At 37.3% G+C, this 16,710-nt stretch overlaps 1 protein-coding gene across 1 annotated transcript; it reads left to right on the top strand.

Annotated features, from left to right (window-relative positions):
* Positions 1–4,911: 4,911 nt before the first annotated feature.
* Positions 4,912–14,433, top strand: LOC106069867 (uncharacterized). Its single transcript, XM_056014645.1, has 3 exons — positions 4,912–5,151; positions 11,080–11,209; positions 12,445–14,433. Exons 2-3 carry the CDS (start codon positions 11,185–11,187, stop codon positions 14,409–14,411), a joined length of 1,992 nt encoding a protein of 663 aa, XP_055870620.1. The 5' UTR covers positions 4,912–5,151; positions 11,080–11,184; the 3' UTR covers positions 14,412–14,433.
* The last annotated feature ends 2,277 nt before the right edge of the window (positions 14,434–16,710 follow it).

Here is a 16,710-nt window from a genome sequence, read left to right on the forward strand (position 1 = left end):
GCCGGACAGATAAGTTAACCTAAGACTATTTTGTGTTAATTGTTTTTTATATTTTGTTTGTTTTGTAGCTGATGAAGGCCTTGTGGCCCAAACGTTGTTTGTTTTACTTGGTCCGGCAGGGTTACATGTATGCATGTTTTTCGTATTTTCTATACAGTCGTTACCCCTGAAGCAGTAAATCTTTGTTTTTTTGAGTCTTTACACATATAATACTACGGCTTTTCTTCGAGCCCGAAGATTAATAAGAATGCAATATTTCTCGTGAGACTCACCTAGATCTAACTTACAAGTATATAGTAGATACATAATATTTATTCCCATAGCATAATTTAAACTTTGTTCTTATTAACTACACACTACAGACTTGGTCTATGATAAGCTCCGTGTCGACACGTTTCAAACAGAATCTAGAGCTTCTGTAAGAAGAAAAAGTGTGCCCTTGTGTTTAAAATAGCTGTGAGCTTCTGCAAATAGATCCTCCAACAAGAAGGGCTCTTTCACTGCCATAATTAGACGCCTCGGCGTGACGACCAGCTTTAGTTCAGCGAGGTGACAGCAGAAGAAATTCGAACAAGAGACAAAAGGAAACATTTTCGTCTGGCACAAGGAAAGAGTTAAAGGTTTAAAAAGAAAGAGAGTTGAATAATTAGAGTGGGAGTAAGAGAGATAAACGTAGAGTGTGGGGGGTTGGCTAGACTAATTAGAGAGAGAGGGAGAGGAAATATAGGAGAGAGGGAGAACAGAGGAGAGGATAGACAGAGAGAGAAAGAGAGTGGGAGAGAGAGGGGAAAAAGAGAAGAGAGAGTGTCAGAGGAGAGATAGGGACAAGGTAGAGAGAGAGAGAGGAGAGAGGGAAAAGAGAGGAGAGAGAGAAGGAAATAGGAGGGAGCGGGAGAGAGTGGGAAAGAGAGAGAAAAGAAAGAAGAAAGAGCGTGGGAGAGGAGAGATAGGAAGAGAGAAGAAAGAGAGGAGAGAGATGAGAGAGAAGAGAGAGAGAGAGTGGAAAGAGAGAGACAGAGGAGGATAGATAGAGAGGAGGATAGAGAGAGAAGAGAGAGAGGAGAGAAAAGAGAGAGAGTCGAAAGAGAGAGAGAGAGGAGGAGAGAGAGGAGGAGAGAGAGAGGAGAGAGGAGAGAGAAGAGAGAGAGAGAGTGGAAAGAAGAGAGAGAGGAGGATATATAGAGAGGAGGATAGAGAGATAAGAGAGACAGGAGAGAGAAGAGAGAGAGTGGAAAGAGAGAGAGAGGAGGATAGATAGAGAGGGGGATAGAGAGAGAGAGAGAGGAGAGAGAGGAGAGAGGGAATAAATGGAGGATGGTAAAAGCAAAGAGATACTAAAAAGGAAATACAAAGATGTTATGAGCGATGTTACATATGGAACGCATAGTGTAATAAATTTAGTTAGATGTTTACAAGAATATTGAATATAGATCTAGCTTATCTCATGACCTTCTGAAAGCTTTGTTGAGATGCATGATAAATAAGTATAAATTGACTATACACATGTTAAGAGATACAACCACACACAATATATAAGAAGGAAAGAATATATTTCTGTATATTGACTACAATTAAAAAAGAATATATATCTGCATATTGTCAAAGTTCCAATCATTTTTATTATCCAATTTTTCATTGTCTTTATTTAGCCAGACCAAAACATCTAGTTCAACACATCTAGTCTACGATAAGTTTGAACAGACTAAACAGAAAGTCACACTCGTTCACTTCTACATCTCGACTTTTAGTACTTGAGGTAGTTACTTATACCACCCAGCTGTCAATGAAACTGAAAGATAAAAAGACAAAACTGTAACAATATTTATTGCGGCCTCTGACAGGGTAAAATCCGCCATTAGTTTTGTGTACTCTTTCCGTCCGTCCGTCCGTCCGTCCTTCTTAGATCGCAAAAACTAGAAATAATATTAAAAATCCGATTTTCGAAACGTCTACTTTTGTTTTTTTTTAACATTTTACTTTTAAATATGCAGTCAGTGTTTTTTTTTTTTCATATCAATGTACCATTTTTACAACTATTCACTTTTAAAATTTAAAATGTATTATTAAGGGAGGTGATTTTCTCGTATACTTTTATAACATTACAATAAACTTTTTAAAAATCTAAAATAATGTTATAGAAATATTTTTATTTCTAGATAAAGTGTTTTTTTTTGTTATACATATTACTAACATTTAAAAGAAATGAAAAAAAAATGAATTTAGTATGTATACAAGTCAAACAGATTTTGAAATAATATTAAATAAGAACTGATTGGTACTAGAGATTGGGTACCTATACTATATGGTATACAGACATTATAGTGACTAATCATATGGAGAAAGCCATCTGCGACTACACAATGGCCAGTCGGCAAAAGTTTGAAAGCCGGAATACAATGGGTTTTCGGCCGGATATGTCATAAGTTATTGTAATCAAAATATATTTTCAAAATATTGACCACATAAAAAATATGCCACATAAATTTTTTGAAGTTAACAGATGTTTGAAATTTTTAAAAAATCATGATGGCTTTGCGTTGAAAAAATTAATAAATATTAATATATATATGAACAGACGGATACAAACTGATACAGCAAGCCAACAGCGAAGATTAAATCTCATGCCATGCACAATATGTGCATAATTTATAAATAAAGAAACTAACCAGAGAGATATTTATCAGAACTTTTATGACTGGACTCAGTCTAGCTACACCTGGGTCATATATTTAGCCTTGAATAATGTTTGAACAGATCGGATTAAGCTGTCTGTTTCTGTTTTCGAATTTTTTTCGTAATTATTTATTTATGACACAGTATTTTCTCCTCACAAGCGAGTCACAGATTCAGAGATTCTCATTGCGGTCATGTTTTAAGACGGAAGCGACTCTGTAGAGTTACTGTAAATCAAATAGTTACAGATATTGATTTTTTCGGACATTGTATTTCTTCATATAGACTTGGTAAAGAGGATCCTAAATCTTAAATATTAAATATCATTGTATCGTACAGTCTTATTTCGTGGAATGAGGGAAATTGATTGTAAGAAAATTTCAGACTAGTTCATAGATTGTTTACGTTGTTGAGAAATCAATTGTTGCAGTAGGCCTGACTGCAGACCAGTGACGTGACACTGAGAGGTCAGTGGAGACCAATAGTTTAAAGATTGGTCTCGGTTGTTTATGTCTAAGGGACTAATTCTCCACCAGACAAGATTATCTCCAAATCAGAAATGCAGCATTTATTTTTCTAATGTATTTTTTAAAAATTATTATATCAAATTGAAATTAATATATTTCTTCTTCGTTCTTATTGTCTATGCTGGAGTGGTCAGATCAGTAATCTTATATCTGAGATAAGCTGGGCAGTGGTCTCCAGATCAGAAATCCTATATCTGAGATGAGCTGGGCAATGGTCTCCAGATCAGTAATCCTATATCTGAGATGAGCTGGGCAGTGGTCTCCAGATCAGTAATCTTGTATCTGAGATGAACTGGGCAGTGGTCTCCAGATCAGTAATCCTAAATCTGAGATGAACCGCGCGGTGGTTTCCAGATCAGATAGTTCTCCATATGGTTTTTATTTAATGGGCGTCGGGAGGGAGAATTGGAGCCAGTGTCTTGTTCGGGCCTCTCGCTAGAGTATGCAGATTTGAAGGACATTATCCGCTTTCTCTGGTGATGTTCCACAAGGGTAAGTTTTGCAGGACCCGGCTTTCAGCTTTCGGAACTTTTGTTGTCTCGTTCCTTTGTGTCCGGTTCCGCGTCGCAAAATTATTCGTTGGTCATATTTGGATATCCTATGATAGGCATAGTTTGATATAATCTTATACTATAAAGTAATTTTATTTTTATTATTATTTATCATTTTATATCAATTTCAGCCATACCACTTTCCTTGAAGGAGGCGCGGTGGCTGAGCGGTAAAGCGCTTGACTACTGAACCGGGGTCTGGGGTTCGAATCCTGGTAAAGGCTGGGATATTTAATTTCAGGATCTTCGGGCGCCTCTGAGTCCACCCAGCTCTTATGGGTACCTGACGTAAGTTAGGGAATAGTAAAGGCGGTTGGTCGTTGTGCTGGCCACATGACACCCTCATTAACCGTAGGCTACAGAAACAGATGGCCTTTACATCATCTGCCCTATAGACCACAAGGTCTGAAAGGGAAACTTTACTTTTTTTTTTTTACTTTCCTTGATAATTAATTTTTACAATATCGCTATTCAAGGCAGAACTTCATAAAGAGCGAAAACTGGACCTCAAAAACGGCTCTAAGGATATTTCTAGAAAGTGAACTAGATCTATACATTTGAATAACCAGGATCCTTTCTTTAGAAAGAGGGAAGAGTGGGGCGGTAAAAAAATGTTTCATTGTTGTTTTAATCTAACATTCATTCCAATCGCTCTATAAGTTATATATAAGAGATATTGTCTTTTAAAAAAAAAAAAAAAAAAAAAGGGCATATGGTTGGTGTTTTACTTATTTATGTGACAACCTTGATGAGAAAACTATGATATCTGGAGCACAGCTTAATGAAATTAGCATTTTATTAATTAATTAATTTTTTTAAATTAAAATGCTCAGTGTTTATAAAATTATTGCATATCTTAATAAAATTACCTCACACCCCAGAATGCTATAGGATGAACTCGATAATTAATGTTACTCCTGCTTATTTACAGAAGCATACCTAAACAAAGAACGACACAATCTATATGGCTTTCGCAAAAAAAGGAGGTTATAACCCAATAACCCACTACGGTGTTTCAGTGGGGCTAAAAGTACGGTATTTTATTACTTCGACTGATCCTTCTGTGCAAACTGTGGGCCGGGAATGATTGACGTTTATGGTAGGCCAACAATAAAACTGCATTCGATCGCTGTTTGTTTCCTGTAACCAAAAAATCTGCTTATAAAGGTGCATAGGTCTTTCAGAATTTTCAGAATTTAAGTCTTACAGCATCTTTAGCTACGGAAAGAATACGTGTCACATGGTACCTAAACGGTTTGCATTGGTTAAATTTCCATAACTATATATAGCTCGTGATTGGAAATAACTACACCCTCTCGATACACACTGTGTTTAAAATTCTTTAAGTATAGGTTAAAGTTGACTCAGAGATGATTGCCGACATATGACTTTGCGTGAAGGTGAGTTTTGTAAACTATTATGCAAGTTGTGTTAGCATAATCTATATATTAATTCGTCATACGTTCAGTTGGATCCAGGGCCGGCTTTAGGATAAATAACATCTTGAGGCTGTGTGACGCGTTTAACTATTTCTTTAGACAAATTGTCCACTAGACTTGCAGTTGCATTGCTTAACTTAATACAGAAACGTCAATAACGTGGAATTTATTTAACACATTAAACCTGCCTTTATTAGAACACACAAGAAAAAGTATTCACTATTGTATGTATAGAAATTTCGCAATCGATTTTTCGACCATCTCGGGTCACCCAGTTGAATAGAGGCTATAATTCCTCTTAAACACAAATGGATGTAACTTATTAAAGGAGTTAAGTGAAGACGCTAAGAAAAACATGAATACTACAGATGTTACTAAATGAGCTGTTGCTAATAGCACTTGCTAAGAGAGCTGTTTCTTATAGAACTATTGCAAACAAAGCTGTTGCTTATATATAGTTGTGATTACAAGGACTCTTTTCTCATTTAAAGACAACACAACAGAAACATACACATAAACACTACCGACACAACATAGGAAGCTCATTCAGCGACTACACACAGGCATCTTGGTCCTATTCGTGTTTCCTGATCAACGAGTGGCGTTGGTATAGTCTGACCGAGTGATGTACGAACGAGTTTTTGTATCGCTCTGTTCTTGTTTTGATTGACAGTAGTCAAGGCTTTTAGAGAAGTTTTGAGTGCATTTTCTCTGTCCACTAGTGAGAGCTTCCCTTCCCTTAATTGGCTATTGCTATTGCTATTAGGGCTGTGGTTAACAGAACTGTTGCTAAAAAAAATGTTACTGATACAACTCTTGCTTCTAGAACTGTTGCTAAGAGAGATAAGATATTGTAAATAGAGCTGCTTCTTATAGATTTTTTGCTAATAGAAGTTGTATCCAATTGAGCTTTGGCCAATAGACAAATTTCAGTCCTTATCACTCAAGACCCCTTCTGATTTAAACAGGTCGAATAAGTGTAACTTAAGAGTAGATTTAAAAAAACAACAGCTTTTCACGGTTCGTTTGTTTCTTTTTTCAAATTTAAATAAATTAAAATAAGATATGACGTAGAGGCGACATTTTGCAGGTAAGACACTTAGACATTATGTCAATAAACATTACATACATATACATCTTTCTCCTTTCATCTGCTTTATTTACTTCGTCAAACAGAAAACGATGGAACGATAACATCACATAACGAGTGTTGTATGTAGATCAATCTGTATGTCTGTCTGTCTGTCTAGTACAAAGTTAGTGCATGTTATTTCTCCCACACCCAATCTCAGATCAAGCTGAAATTTTGTACACTTATTTCTTTTACCTGACAACACTAGAATCAATAAAAAAATAACTCTACAATCAATTTAAAAAAACAAACAAACCACAATTAGTTAATTAATTATTTTGTTTGGTATCTCGAACAAGGGAAAGAAATTGTACTTGACTGAAGTGAAGGTATATTTTAACCCTGCTAATATTCATCTCGGGGTAAATGTATTTTTTATTCCCTAACGTGACGTTTATCTAGCCTTACGTCTTATGAGCTCAAATTAGTTTTGAATCATTGAAAATCCTTTGCCGAACGGATGACTATAAGCGGGTTTCCCTGGCGCTCATAGCTCATCAACACCTTATTTCGGCTATGTCAGGTCTTAAGATTATTTAATTAATAATTATTAAGTTGTCTAGGTATTAAAATTGTAATTGGGATTGCAATGTGCATGTGTGTTATAATTAATTTATAATTTCTTATTATATATATTTCAGTCCTAAGGTTCAGCCTAACAGACACACCAAGTGACACCATACACACCCAGTTGAACATAAATTAATAAACGATGTGTTTCGGGATTTATAATTACACTATAAATTTAATCCAAGATTTATACAATGAAATGACTTACCTCTAATGGGAAAGAAAAAAATGAATACAAGTACATATAGTATGATATGAGAAACTACTAAATCAAAGTCTAGTTCCATTAACTACTGAATTATTATTTCAAATAAAAAAAAACACCTTGTAATATGGTGTCCGAGATGGGCGTAGCCAGGATTTTTCTCGGGGGGGGGGGTTCCCTCCCCCCAGCATCCCAGCCCCCCACCGCGAAAAATAATATATATGTATGTATGTATGTGTGTGTACATAACTGATCTTTATTACATTGTAATATGGTGTCCGAGATGGGCGTAGCCAGGATTTTTTTCGGGGGGGTGGGGGTGGGGTTCCTTCCCCCCAGCATCCCAACCCCCCACCGCGAAAAAAAAAATATGTATGTGTGTATGTATGTGTGTGTACATAATTAATCTTTATTACATTCTGACTCTTCATTCTTTCGGAAGACGTTTATTGTGCCCTAGAGTAGCTTCTTCCTGGAGTTAGTGGAGGGGTGTGGTGGAGCGATGGGAGAACTATTTCCGGTATTGAAAGCCAACAAAATGCACATTCTGAGGTATCTACAGTGCACTATCCTGGTATTAAAAAAGTTTTATTTCAAAAAACCTAATGTGCTATTCTTACCTACTTAGACCCTCCAGCGCCGTTCGGCGCATTTGGTGGCAAGCTGTTTCTACAAAATTCTGTCACTGGCAATGTTTTGTAAAATGTTTTACATGTTTCGGATGTTCCTTCAGAGTTGAAGATAGTTTACTTCCTAGTGCAAACTCCCGCAGGACAACGGGGGATGGGAGTGGGCAGGGTTTGAACCCTCGACCGTCGATAAATCCGAACGACAGTCCAGCGCGCAAACCGCACGACCAGGCAGCCATCTTATGTCTGAAGCCTCTTCTCACCTGCTCTAAGGACCTCCATGAATGTGTGGCGCCAAGTTGTACTAGGATGTCATCGCAACTCTTATTATGCGTAATTCATTTTGTCGGAGAACATGTCCCGCAAACCTTATGCGACGCTCTGTCACAACTTTATTAATGGGTCGACACACAGTTCGGCATAGGATTTCCTTGATTTAGACCCGATCTCTATTACTGACTCCTAAAATCTGTCTTAGTGTTATTCAATTTCGGCAGATGACTATTCACTGCACTTTATTGATGGATGGAGCCAACCACTGGTAGAAAAGTGTAACCTCTCTGACTACGCTCTTGGAATTAGGTGCTATAGTTTGCGTTAGGTCAAAATCATCTGTTGGGGGGTTTTAAACTAAAAAATCTCTTGAGTTGTTTTTTTTAACAAATTCGAAACCCCCTAAGCTACACTCACAGAATTTGGTGACTCTAGTTTGCTTTAGTATAATATTGAAGAGAGAGGTTTTCAACCTCAAAACTCTCTGTAGGGGGATTTTAAATCTAAACCATCTGGAGGGGTTTTAAACTTTAAACAAAGCCATTTGGAGGAGGGGGGAGGTCTAAACTCAAAACCCCCAATTGGCTTGGCTACGCTCAAAGAATTTTAGTGTGTAATTTGCTTTTTTCTCTGAAGGGGGTTTTAAACTCAAAATTACGACGTAGCGACAAGGGGAGAAAAAAAATACTGCACAGAAATAAAATAGCACAAATGACGTCATCGCCTATTGATGAAAGCGGCGCTATTAGATAGTGTATATTTTCATTAGAAAACTAAATAGATAGTTGCGACAGGCTAAAAGTGGCCAATATATTGACCTGAAGCCTAGACCTTAGCGTGACTAAAAGAGGCCATGTGTTGATCTGAAGCCTAGACCTTAGCATGACTAAAAGAGGTCATGTGTTGACCTGAAGCCTAGACCTTAGCATGACTAAAAGTGGCCATGTGTTGAACTGAAGCCTGTGATCTTAAAAGTGGCTTAGAAAGTTTTTCCCGAATGACCCATTAGATTTGCCAAATGGCATAGGATTGATTTTTAAAAATTTATTTCTAATATATGAGGCGCGGTGGCTGAGCGGTAAAGCGCTTGGCTTCCGAACCGGAGACCGGTTCGAATCCTGGTGAATACTGGGATTTTTTATTTCAGGATCTTCGGGCGCCTCTGAGTCCACCCAGCTCTAATGGGAAAAGTAAAGGCGGTTGTTAACCGTAGGCCACAGAAACAGATGACCTTTACATCATCTGCCCTATAGACCACAAGGTCTGAGAGGGGAACTTTTATATATATATATATATATATATAAATATATATATATATAACTTGTGCGCCTTATCATACTATCTTAGAGTGTGTAATTATAAGAGTGTATTTATTTTTAATTGAGTTTATCTAATTGACTTTAATTGTACATACACCATTTATGTATATGTTTACTTGGGACTTGTTAAGACTTATTTGGTATACATTAGCGCAATTACATGCCTAGAGGTTATACTTAATCTTTATAACAGAACCATCATACCACGGGAAGAACGCGCCGGCACAATTTAAATTCTAGCTATAGGTCACATGGGAGCTCGTAATTGACAATAAAGTCACACTGGGACTGTTTTCGGCAGAATTTAAGTCATTGATCAACATGTATGTGTAGATTGATCTAGAAACACGCGTAGGACCTAATGATCTTTTTTTTCTTTTTTTGAAGTAACGACTCTTTTTCATAAGATAAGTTACTCGCTACTAGTACTAGGTAACAATACCAAACTCCGCTTCCGAGAACAGGCGTAGACGGCGAAAAGAAAATCTTAATCGACCACCGGCGGACAATGGTTATGCTTGCCCAGGTTGTGGCTAAATATGTAGGTCACAGACGGGGCTCCGTAGACACGGAAAATATTGCAATCTTCATTAATCTTCGGAATTACTATTACTAGGTAAAATTAATAGATCATTTACTTCCTTCAAGGTGATCATTAGAAGCTACCTCATCGTTATAATAATGGCCAGAGGCGTAGCTAATAATTTGACATCATTTTGGGGCCCCGTGGGCTTGACCTCTTTGTGGGACCTGCATTTTGCGTAATATTTAATTTTTAATGTAAAAAACACTCATTTGAGATTTTAAAATTCTCCCCCACCCTACCTACGCCACTGATAATGGCTATTTCATCGATTCAGAAGATTATGGCTTCGTGTAGACCCAGTTGCGACCTACATATTTTCCTGCAGTCTTATGCAGACAAAGTCGTTGTCCGCTGGCGGTCTATCAAGTTTTCTTTCCGTCTTCTGCGCCTGTTTTGAATAATGGTGTCACCGGGTTATTTTAGATATTATGAATGTGGCTGTAGTTATGTTTGATGCTGTGCTATTATTGTCGGTTCATCAATGTAGGCGTGGTGGTGACATTGGGTTCCGGTTATAAATCACAGAATAATGAAATGACGCTGGATGTAGCAGACACAAATAAGTTTAATATAACATGGTGAATACGATATACAATGCGACCCAGGAATGGTCAGTATTAATCCAACAGAAATATTACCAATATAAGAACTTAGTAACTATTCTATAACCAACTACTTTAAACATCTAACTCTACTGCCTATATATTAAGTGTCTCTCTATCAAGTGCTTGCTACAAGATCTCTATGTGGACTGACTGCCTTTAACTCTCTGGTTCACCTAAGGTCAAAAGTGTTCACCTTAGTGCAACATGGGTTGTGAATAAGATTCACAATATGGAATTAACATACACAATACAGAATTAGGGTTTCTACTCTATGGCACCAACTTTGAGGTGGTGACAAATGGCTTTTTTTTTTTTTTTTGAGTCTTAAATATTTGTCCCACAGCCTTTGTGAGAGCTCTACAACTATTTCTTTCAGAGGCCATCTGCTGCCAGCTACTTCCTCTATGCCCTTGAGCTGAGCTGATCGCGCCTGAGCTGATCTTTTAAGCGCTTACGCGAAACACCTATGTTACGCCGCCATCGTTATATAACAATTATAAAATAAAATCTTTAAAAACAAAAGCGTATTTAGTGTACTGGTATACTTATAAAACTATTTTTTCTTTGCAGATGAAAAGAAAATTGAGAACATCAAAATTAGTGATGGGATGATGTGATGAGATGTGGCATGATGAATTAGACGAAACATAAAAGCCCAATGAAAGGGACATAAAAATGAATAAAATACGTTGCAATCGATGTAAGAAGTTATCTTTCTTGTCTTTTTCATAATAGGCATCAACATAATCAAGACTTCATTATTATTATTATTTTTTATTATTATTATTCATATAATTTTAAACAGACAAATTCTGGAATTTAATATTTTTTAGTTCATTGTCGACCACTTCCTGGGGGATGAGATCTTGGTTTTGAATTTTCGTGCCTCCGCGTTTAGCCTTTGAGCCCAATCTTTAACTCTTTCTCTCCGTAATTATTTACCACATTCTGGTGGAATCAACGCTGGTAGCGTCAGTTAGGAGAGAAATCGATCTACGTTCTAACTTTATGTTTTGTTTTTTTTTAGCGGCCCTGGAAAGGAGAAAAGACACTATTAGTTTTGTGTCGCTTGTTTCTCCGTCCGTCTGTCCCGATTATATCTCAGAAACTAGAAGAGAAAATGAAAATGGGACATCATGATATTTTAGATCATTTACACTTCTGATGCAACGGCTACTTTTTTCTTTTTCCGAAAGTGAAGCATCTAATTTTTAAAATTATATATGTGTCGTGAATTTGTTTATATGATTGTCGCCCCTAGTGTTTGTTTACATTTGTTAGACTGTGTACTGACCTTATTTCGTGTTGTGAACTCTACTGTGTGTGTAGTTGTTTGTCATTCAGTGTAATAAAGCTTTGAATGTAAAATGGTTTTTGTTATTGTTTAAGTACGGCAATATGCAAGCAGATTTTTCAAAAAAATTACACCACTTTTTCAATGAAAAACTTCAGGGGAGGTAAATTTTTTTTTAAATGTCATGGACTTGTTCATTAAAATCTCAAGCTTCATTCATAGATTTGCGCATTTGTACAAAAATTGCATTTAATGTCACAATGGTAAAAGTGTCAATGGTTCATTATAAAATATATTTTCTATTTATTAACTAACTCATTGAATTAACCCAGAAGTCCCGTGTTCGAATCCTGGTGAAGACTCTAGGTAGACCACTTCGGGGGCCGATTTTGAGTTTCTGTTTCCAAACGCTGTTCCCAATTAAAGGAGTGTCCATTTTAGTTATCCCTGTAACACTTTGCTAGTTTCCTTGTATTACAAAGCACCATTGTGTGACCCTGTAAAGGTTACTTTGTGAGCTACATGTTATATGGTAAATAAATGTAATGATTTTCTTCCAAAAATGCAATATTTCAAAATAATTATATCCTAGGTCTTATGCTTTTTTCTATGTATTTAAATATCTTGTTTTCCATTTTCAGTATTTGCTTACTATAGAAACAGACAACTCTTCTTGGTGCTAGCCGTCGCAGCTCTCTGTATTGTCGCTGTGGAGTTTGTTTTCAGTGGTGGACTGGATGTGCAGACATCTGAAACCAGAGTCCTCTTAGTTCACTTAAAAAGTATCTTCAGGGAAGAGCAATGGACTGAGCCAACATTTTGCAAATTTATGGAGATTAACCCCTACAGTTCAAACATCATGAAAATTTCCGGAGTCGATAAAAAAGCTGTAGAGTGTTCCGGCTACTTCCCAGATTTGACCTACGTTAACGGAAGCAGACTCTTGGTGGACCAGATGAAGATACTCCATGTCCAAAACTTCACTTCCTGTAAATATAGAAATTTGTTCAGACATACTGATAATATCGTGAAGTCTGGAAACTGGAGTCAAGCTTTTACAAACTTTGTCGAGCTTCAGGAAGTTGAAGAATTTATTCTTGTCGAGTGCCGGAACAGTACGTCTGGGATTGTTTCTAGGACGTATCACGCACGTGTGCCCAGACATAATGATGTGGTTGAGCTGAACCGTGTAAGGCTCAGGAAACGCCAAGTCGAGTCCGATCCGACCGAGACGTTGAGCATTATAATGATAGGCATGGACGGAACCTCAAGGCACCAGATGATGCGAGGAATGAACAAGACCTATAGCTACCTCATGGGGGAGCTCAACTCCTTTGACTTGTCCATGCACAATCAGGTTGGGAGCAACACGTTCCCAAACCTCGTTCCTCTCTTATCCGGACACACTGCTGAAGAGGTTGAGAGCTGGTGGGAACGGCTGCAACCCTTAGACCCCCTTGACACATTATGGAGGGACTTCACAAACGCTGGCTTCCAGACATTGTTCTCTGAAGACTACCCTACGATTGGCGCTTTACACTACTTGAAAAAAGGCTTTTTATATCAGCCTACTACGTACAACAGTCGTCCCATCTGCCTAGCATTGGAGCATGACCACAACATATGGAGTCAGGGATCATTCTGTATAGGCAATACTCCAGAAACTATGTTCCATTTTGACTATTTAAATACTTTCTTAGAAACAGTTCAGGGGAATCCATATCTCGCCATTCTTTTCTTGAAGAAGCTTACGCACGATGACACGACGAGAAACAACATGGCAGATCTTCATACATATAACTTTTATAAACTGCTACAGGATAGCGGTAAACTTAACAATACTTTGCTTATATCATTTTCTGACCACGGTCCCCGTTGGGGGGCTATTAGAGAATCGGCTAACGGCATCGTAGAAGGCCGCGCACCGTACGCCATATTTACTTTTCCGAACTGGTTTATTCAGAAGTACCCGGATGTTGTGGAAAACTTCCAGAAGAACACAAAACGCTTGACGACCCATTTTGACACCCACGCAACACTTCGAGATCTTCTGTATTTTAAAGCTAGAAAAAAGAGCCCTCTAGCACCATCAGTGCGCGGCCAGAGCCTATTCCAAGAGATTCCTAGAAACAGGACGTGTTCTGACGCTTCCATACCGATGGAATTTTGCCTGTGCGGCCAGGAGACGATGATAGATCTCCATGTCTCCTCTAACATCTCAAGAGGTTTAGCTGACATCGTGGTCAGCGCTGTGAACAGAAAGCCCAACTCCTCTGTTTGCTCCCTTTTAAGATTAAAAGCGGTCTTACAAATTAGAACAGCTAACGTCTCTAGTCTCAACACCCGAGATGTTCGCCTGTTTAAAGTTAAGGTTCAGACAGTTCCAGGCGACGCCATCTACGAAGGCACTGTGCAGACTAAGTTTTGCACAGATGCAGAGTTATTGTATAACTTGGCACAGTTATGGAAAGGCAACTTAAGCAATCCATTGCACGTTAAGGTGGGAGACTCTATAGACAGGCTCAATTTATACAGCGGCCAAGCAGACTGTGAGCTGAACCCTTTTAACAAACCCTACTGTTACTGTCAGAACTTGTTACCGGCTTAAAAGAACATGATATTTCGGCCTATTCCTAATTTATGGTCATAATAATGTCTCTGTGTGTTTATGTGCATGAGTTAGTAGACCTATGTGTGTATGTATTTTAGAAGGTTGATAGTCCAGTTCTATGCATTTATTAATGTATTTATTTTGACTTTAAATAAAGCCTTTATACAACATGCATCAAATGAACAAAATAGAACAATGATATTTATTTAAAAAATATTTACGTTTGATTAGAGTAACATCTTTAATAAAATCATTTAATTTAGTAACCCTTCAAGTAGCAATTATAATAAAACACTGAATCTTAATCTTCAAATACAAAAATAAAACCTAATAAAATAGTCAGAAAGACACAAAGACAAGGGCACATTCCTTGTCCTCTATGCTAGGAACAAATGCTCCTTCTTCCCTAGTGCTATTCGTGCATGGAATGGGTTGCCTGACCCAGCCATGAAAAACCAATCACTTGGCAGAATTTAAGTCATTGACTAGATTGACTAAGAGACACACGTAGGACGTAATCATCTTCTTTGCTGAATTAACGTCTGTAATTTACAAGATAAGATAAGAGAAATAGATTAATTTAAGTCTAAAAACAAGAGACCGATGGCGATGTGAAAAAAGAAATGTGCTCTAATTTAAAATTAATAGATTAATTAATGCTGTACACGGATGTTACAAAAAAAAAACAAGACATTAAAAATACTTTTAAAAAAGATAAGACCTCGTCATCAGTATGTTAAAGTCAACACCACCGAATCGTCAACTCTAATACTATGTACGGGTGCTCCACAAGGTTGTGTACTTTCTCCTGTACTGTACACTCCTTACATTAATTACATAAGAAGCATCTATGACTCAGTTAAACTAATTAAATTCGCTGATGATACTGCCATATCGAAGCACGATAGAAGAGTTAACAGACTGGTGCACTGAAAACTATGTAGAGCTTAATGTCACAAAAAACTTAAGAATTTATAAAAGATTTCAGAAAGAAAAAAAAAAGATGCTACACTAACTCCAGATAAAGACTACATCAATACAACAAGTGAAATCTTATAAATATCTAGGCGTCATCATAGATAAAAAGGTCTCATGGGAAAACCACCTTGGAACTCTGACAAAGAAAACAGCCAAGCGACTATTCTTCCTATTCAAAAACTCAATAGCTTTAAACTAAACAAGATCTTAAATAATGTTTGCTGCACGACTATGCAAAATCTGTTCACATACGGATTAACTAGTTGGCAAGGCAACGCTTTATCTAAACTGTAGTGCAGCCTAGAAAACTTTATAAAGAGGGCATCAAAAATCACTTTCTGAAGAGAAATCTCTAAGAAAACTTGGAAAAATCTTGGAAGACAACAGCCACCCCCTCTATCATAACTACGTCAAGACGTCGCCAAGTGGGCGACTACTGTCGTTCAAGAAAAGAACAGAACGGTACAAAAACTCGTTCGTACTTGGTAAGACTATAACGCCAGCCGTTGGTCAGGAAACATGAAAAGGACCAAGATGCCTGTGTGTAGCTGAATGAACTCTGTATGTTGTGTCGGTTCTATTTATGTGAATGTTTCTGTTGTGTTGTCTGTATATGAGAAAAGAGTCCTTGTAATCACAACAGATTTCCATAAGGATGAATAAAGAAGTCTTAGTCATATACATCTTAAAGACCCAATATTTTGCTCTGAATAGCTTATGAATGTCAGATATAAAGAAAGGAAAAATTTTACCTTCCGATTTAGAACTCTTAAGAACTAGTCTAAATCTAGATCTACTTTTACATCTAGAATCTACAAGTAGTTATATTACATTTAGGTACAAACATATTAATGAAGATAAGATATACTTTTAATTAACTTGAAGCAACCTTATAAGTACTCAGTTATCTCATAGTTGGTACACTATGGCGAACTGCGCCATGTTTTGTTTTAAATAATTGAATACTTCCAATGATAGGCATTTAAATCTAGACTCAGAAGACGATGCGCAAATTTTTTTTGAACATTTTGATGTAACGTCTGAATTATATAAGATATGATAAGATAAGTACAAATGCTCCTTCTTCCCTAGTGCTATAAGAGCATGGAATGAGTTGCCTGAGCGAGCCAGGAAAACCAGTGACTTGGTTAATATGCATGACTGAATGCATGACGCGTAGGACGTAATCATCTTCTTTTTTTGAAGCCATTAAATCTCAATTTTCAATTGAAGTTGGCACCTCCCAACGCTGATACTCACGCTAACGATCTTGAACAGCCTACAGCACCAAGGCAGAGGGATGAACATCTGAGAGGTC

This window comes from Biomphalaria glabrata, chromosome 16 (assembly GCF_947242115.1).
Source record: "Biomphalaria glabrata chromosome 16, xgBioGlab47.1, whole genome shotgun sequence".
NCBI classification, from domain to species: domain Eukaryota; kingdom Metazoa; phylum Mollusca; class Gastropoda; family Planorbidae; genus Biomphalaria; species Biomphalaria glabrata.

Excerpts from the sequence above, each read along its gene's own strand:
- LOC106069867 (XM_056014645.1), top strand. The coding sequence starts at position 11,185 with ATGAATAAAATACGTTGCAATCGAT. Across the intron at positions 11,210-12,444 it reads TAAAATACGTTGCAATCGAT|TATTTGCTTACTATAGAAAC; the intron begins GTAAGAAGTTAT and ends TTCCATTTTCAG.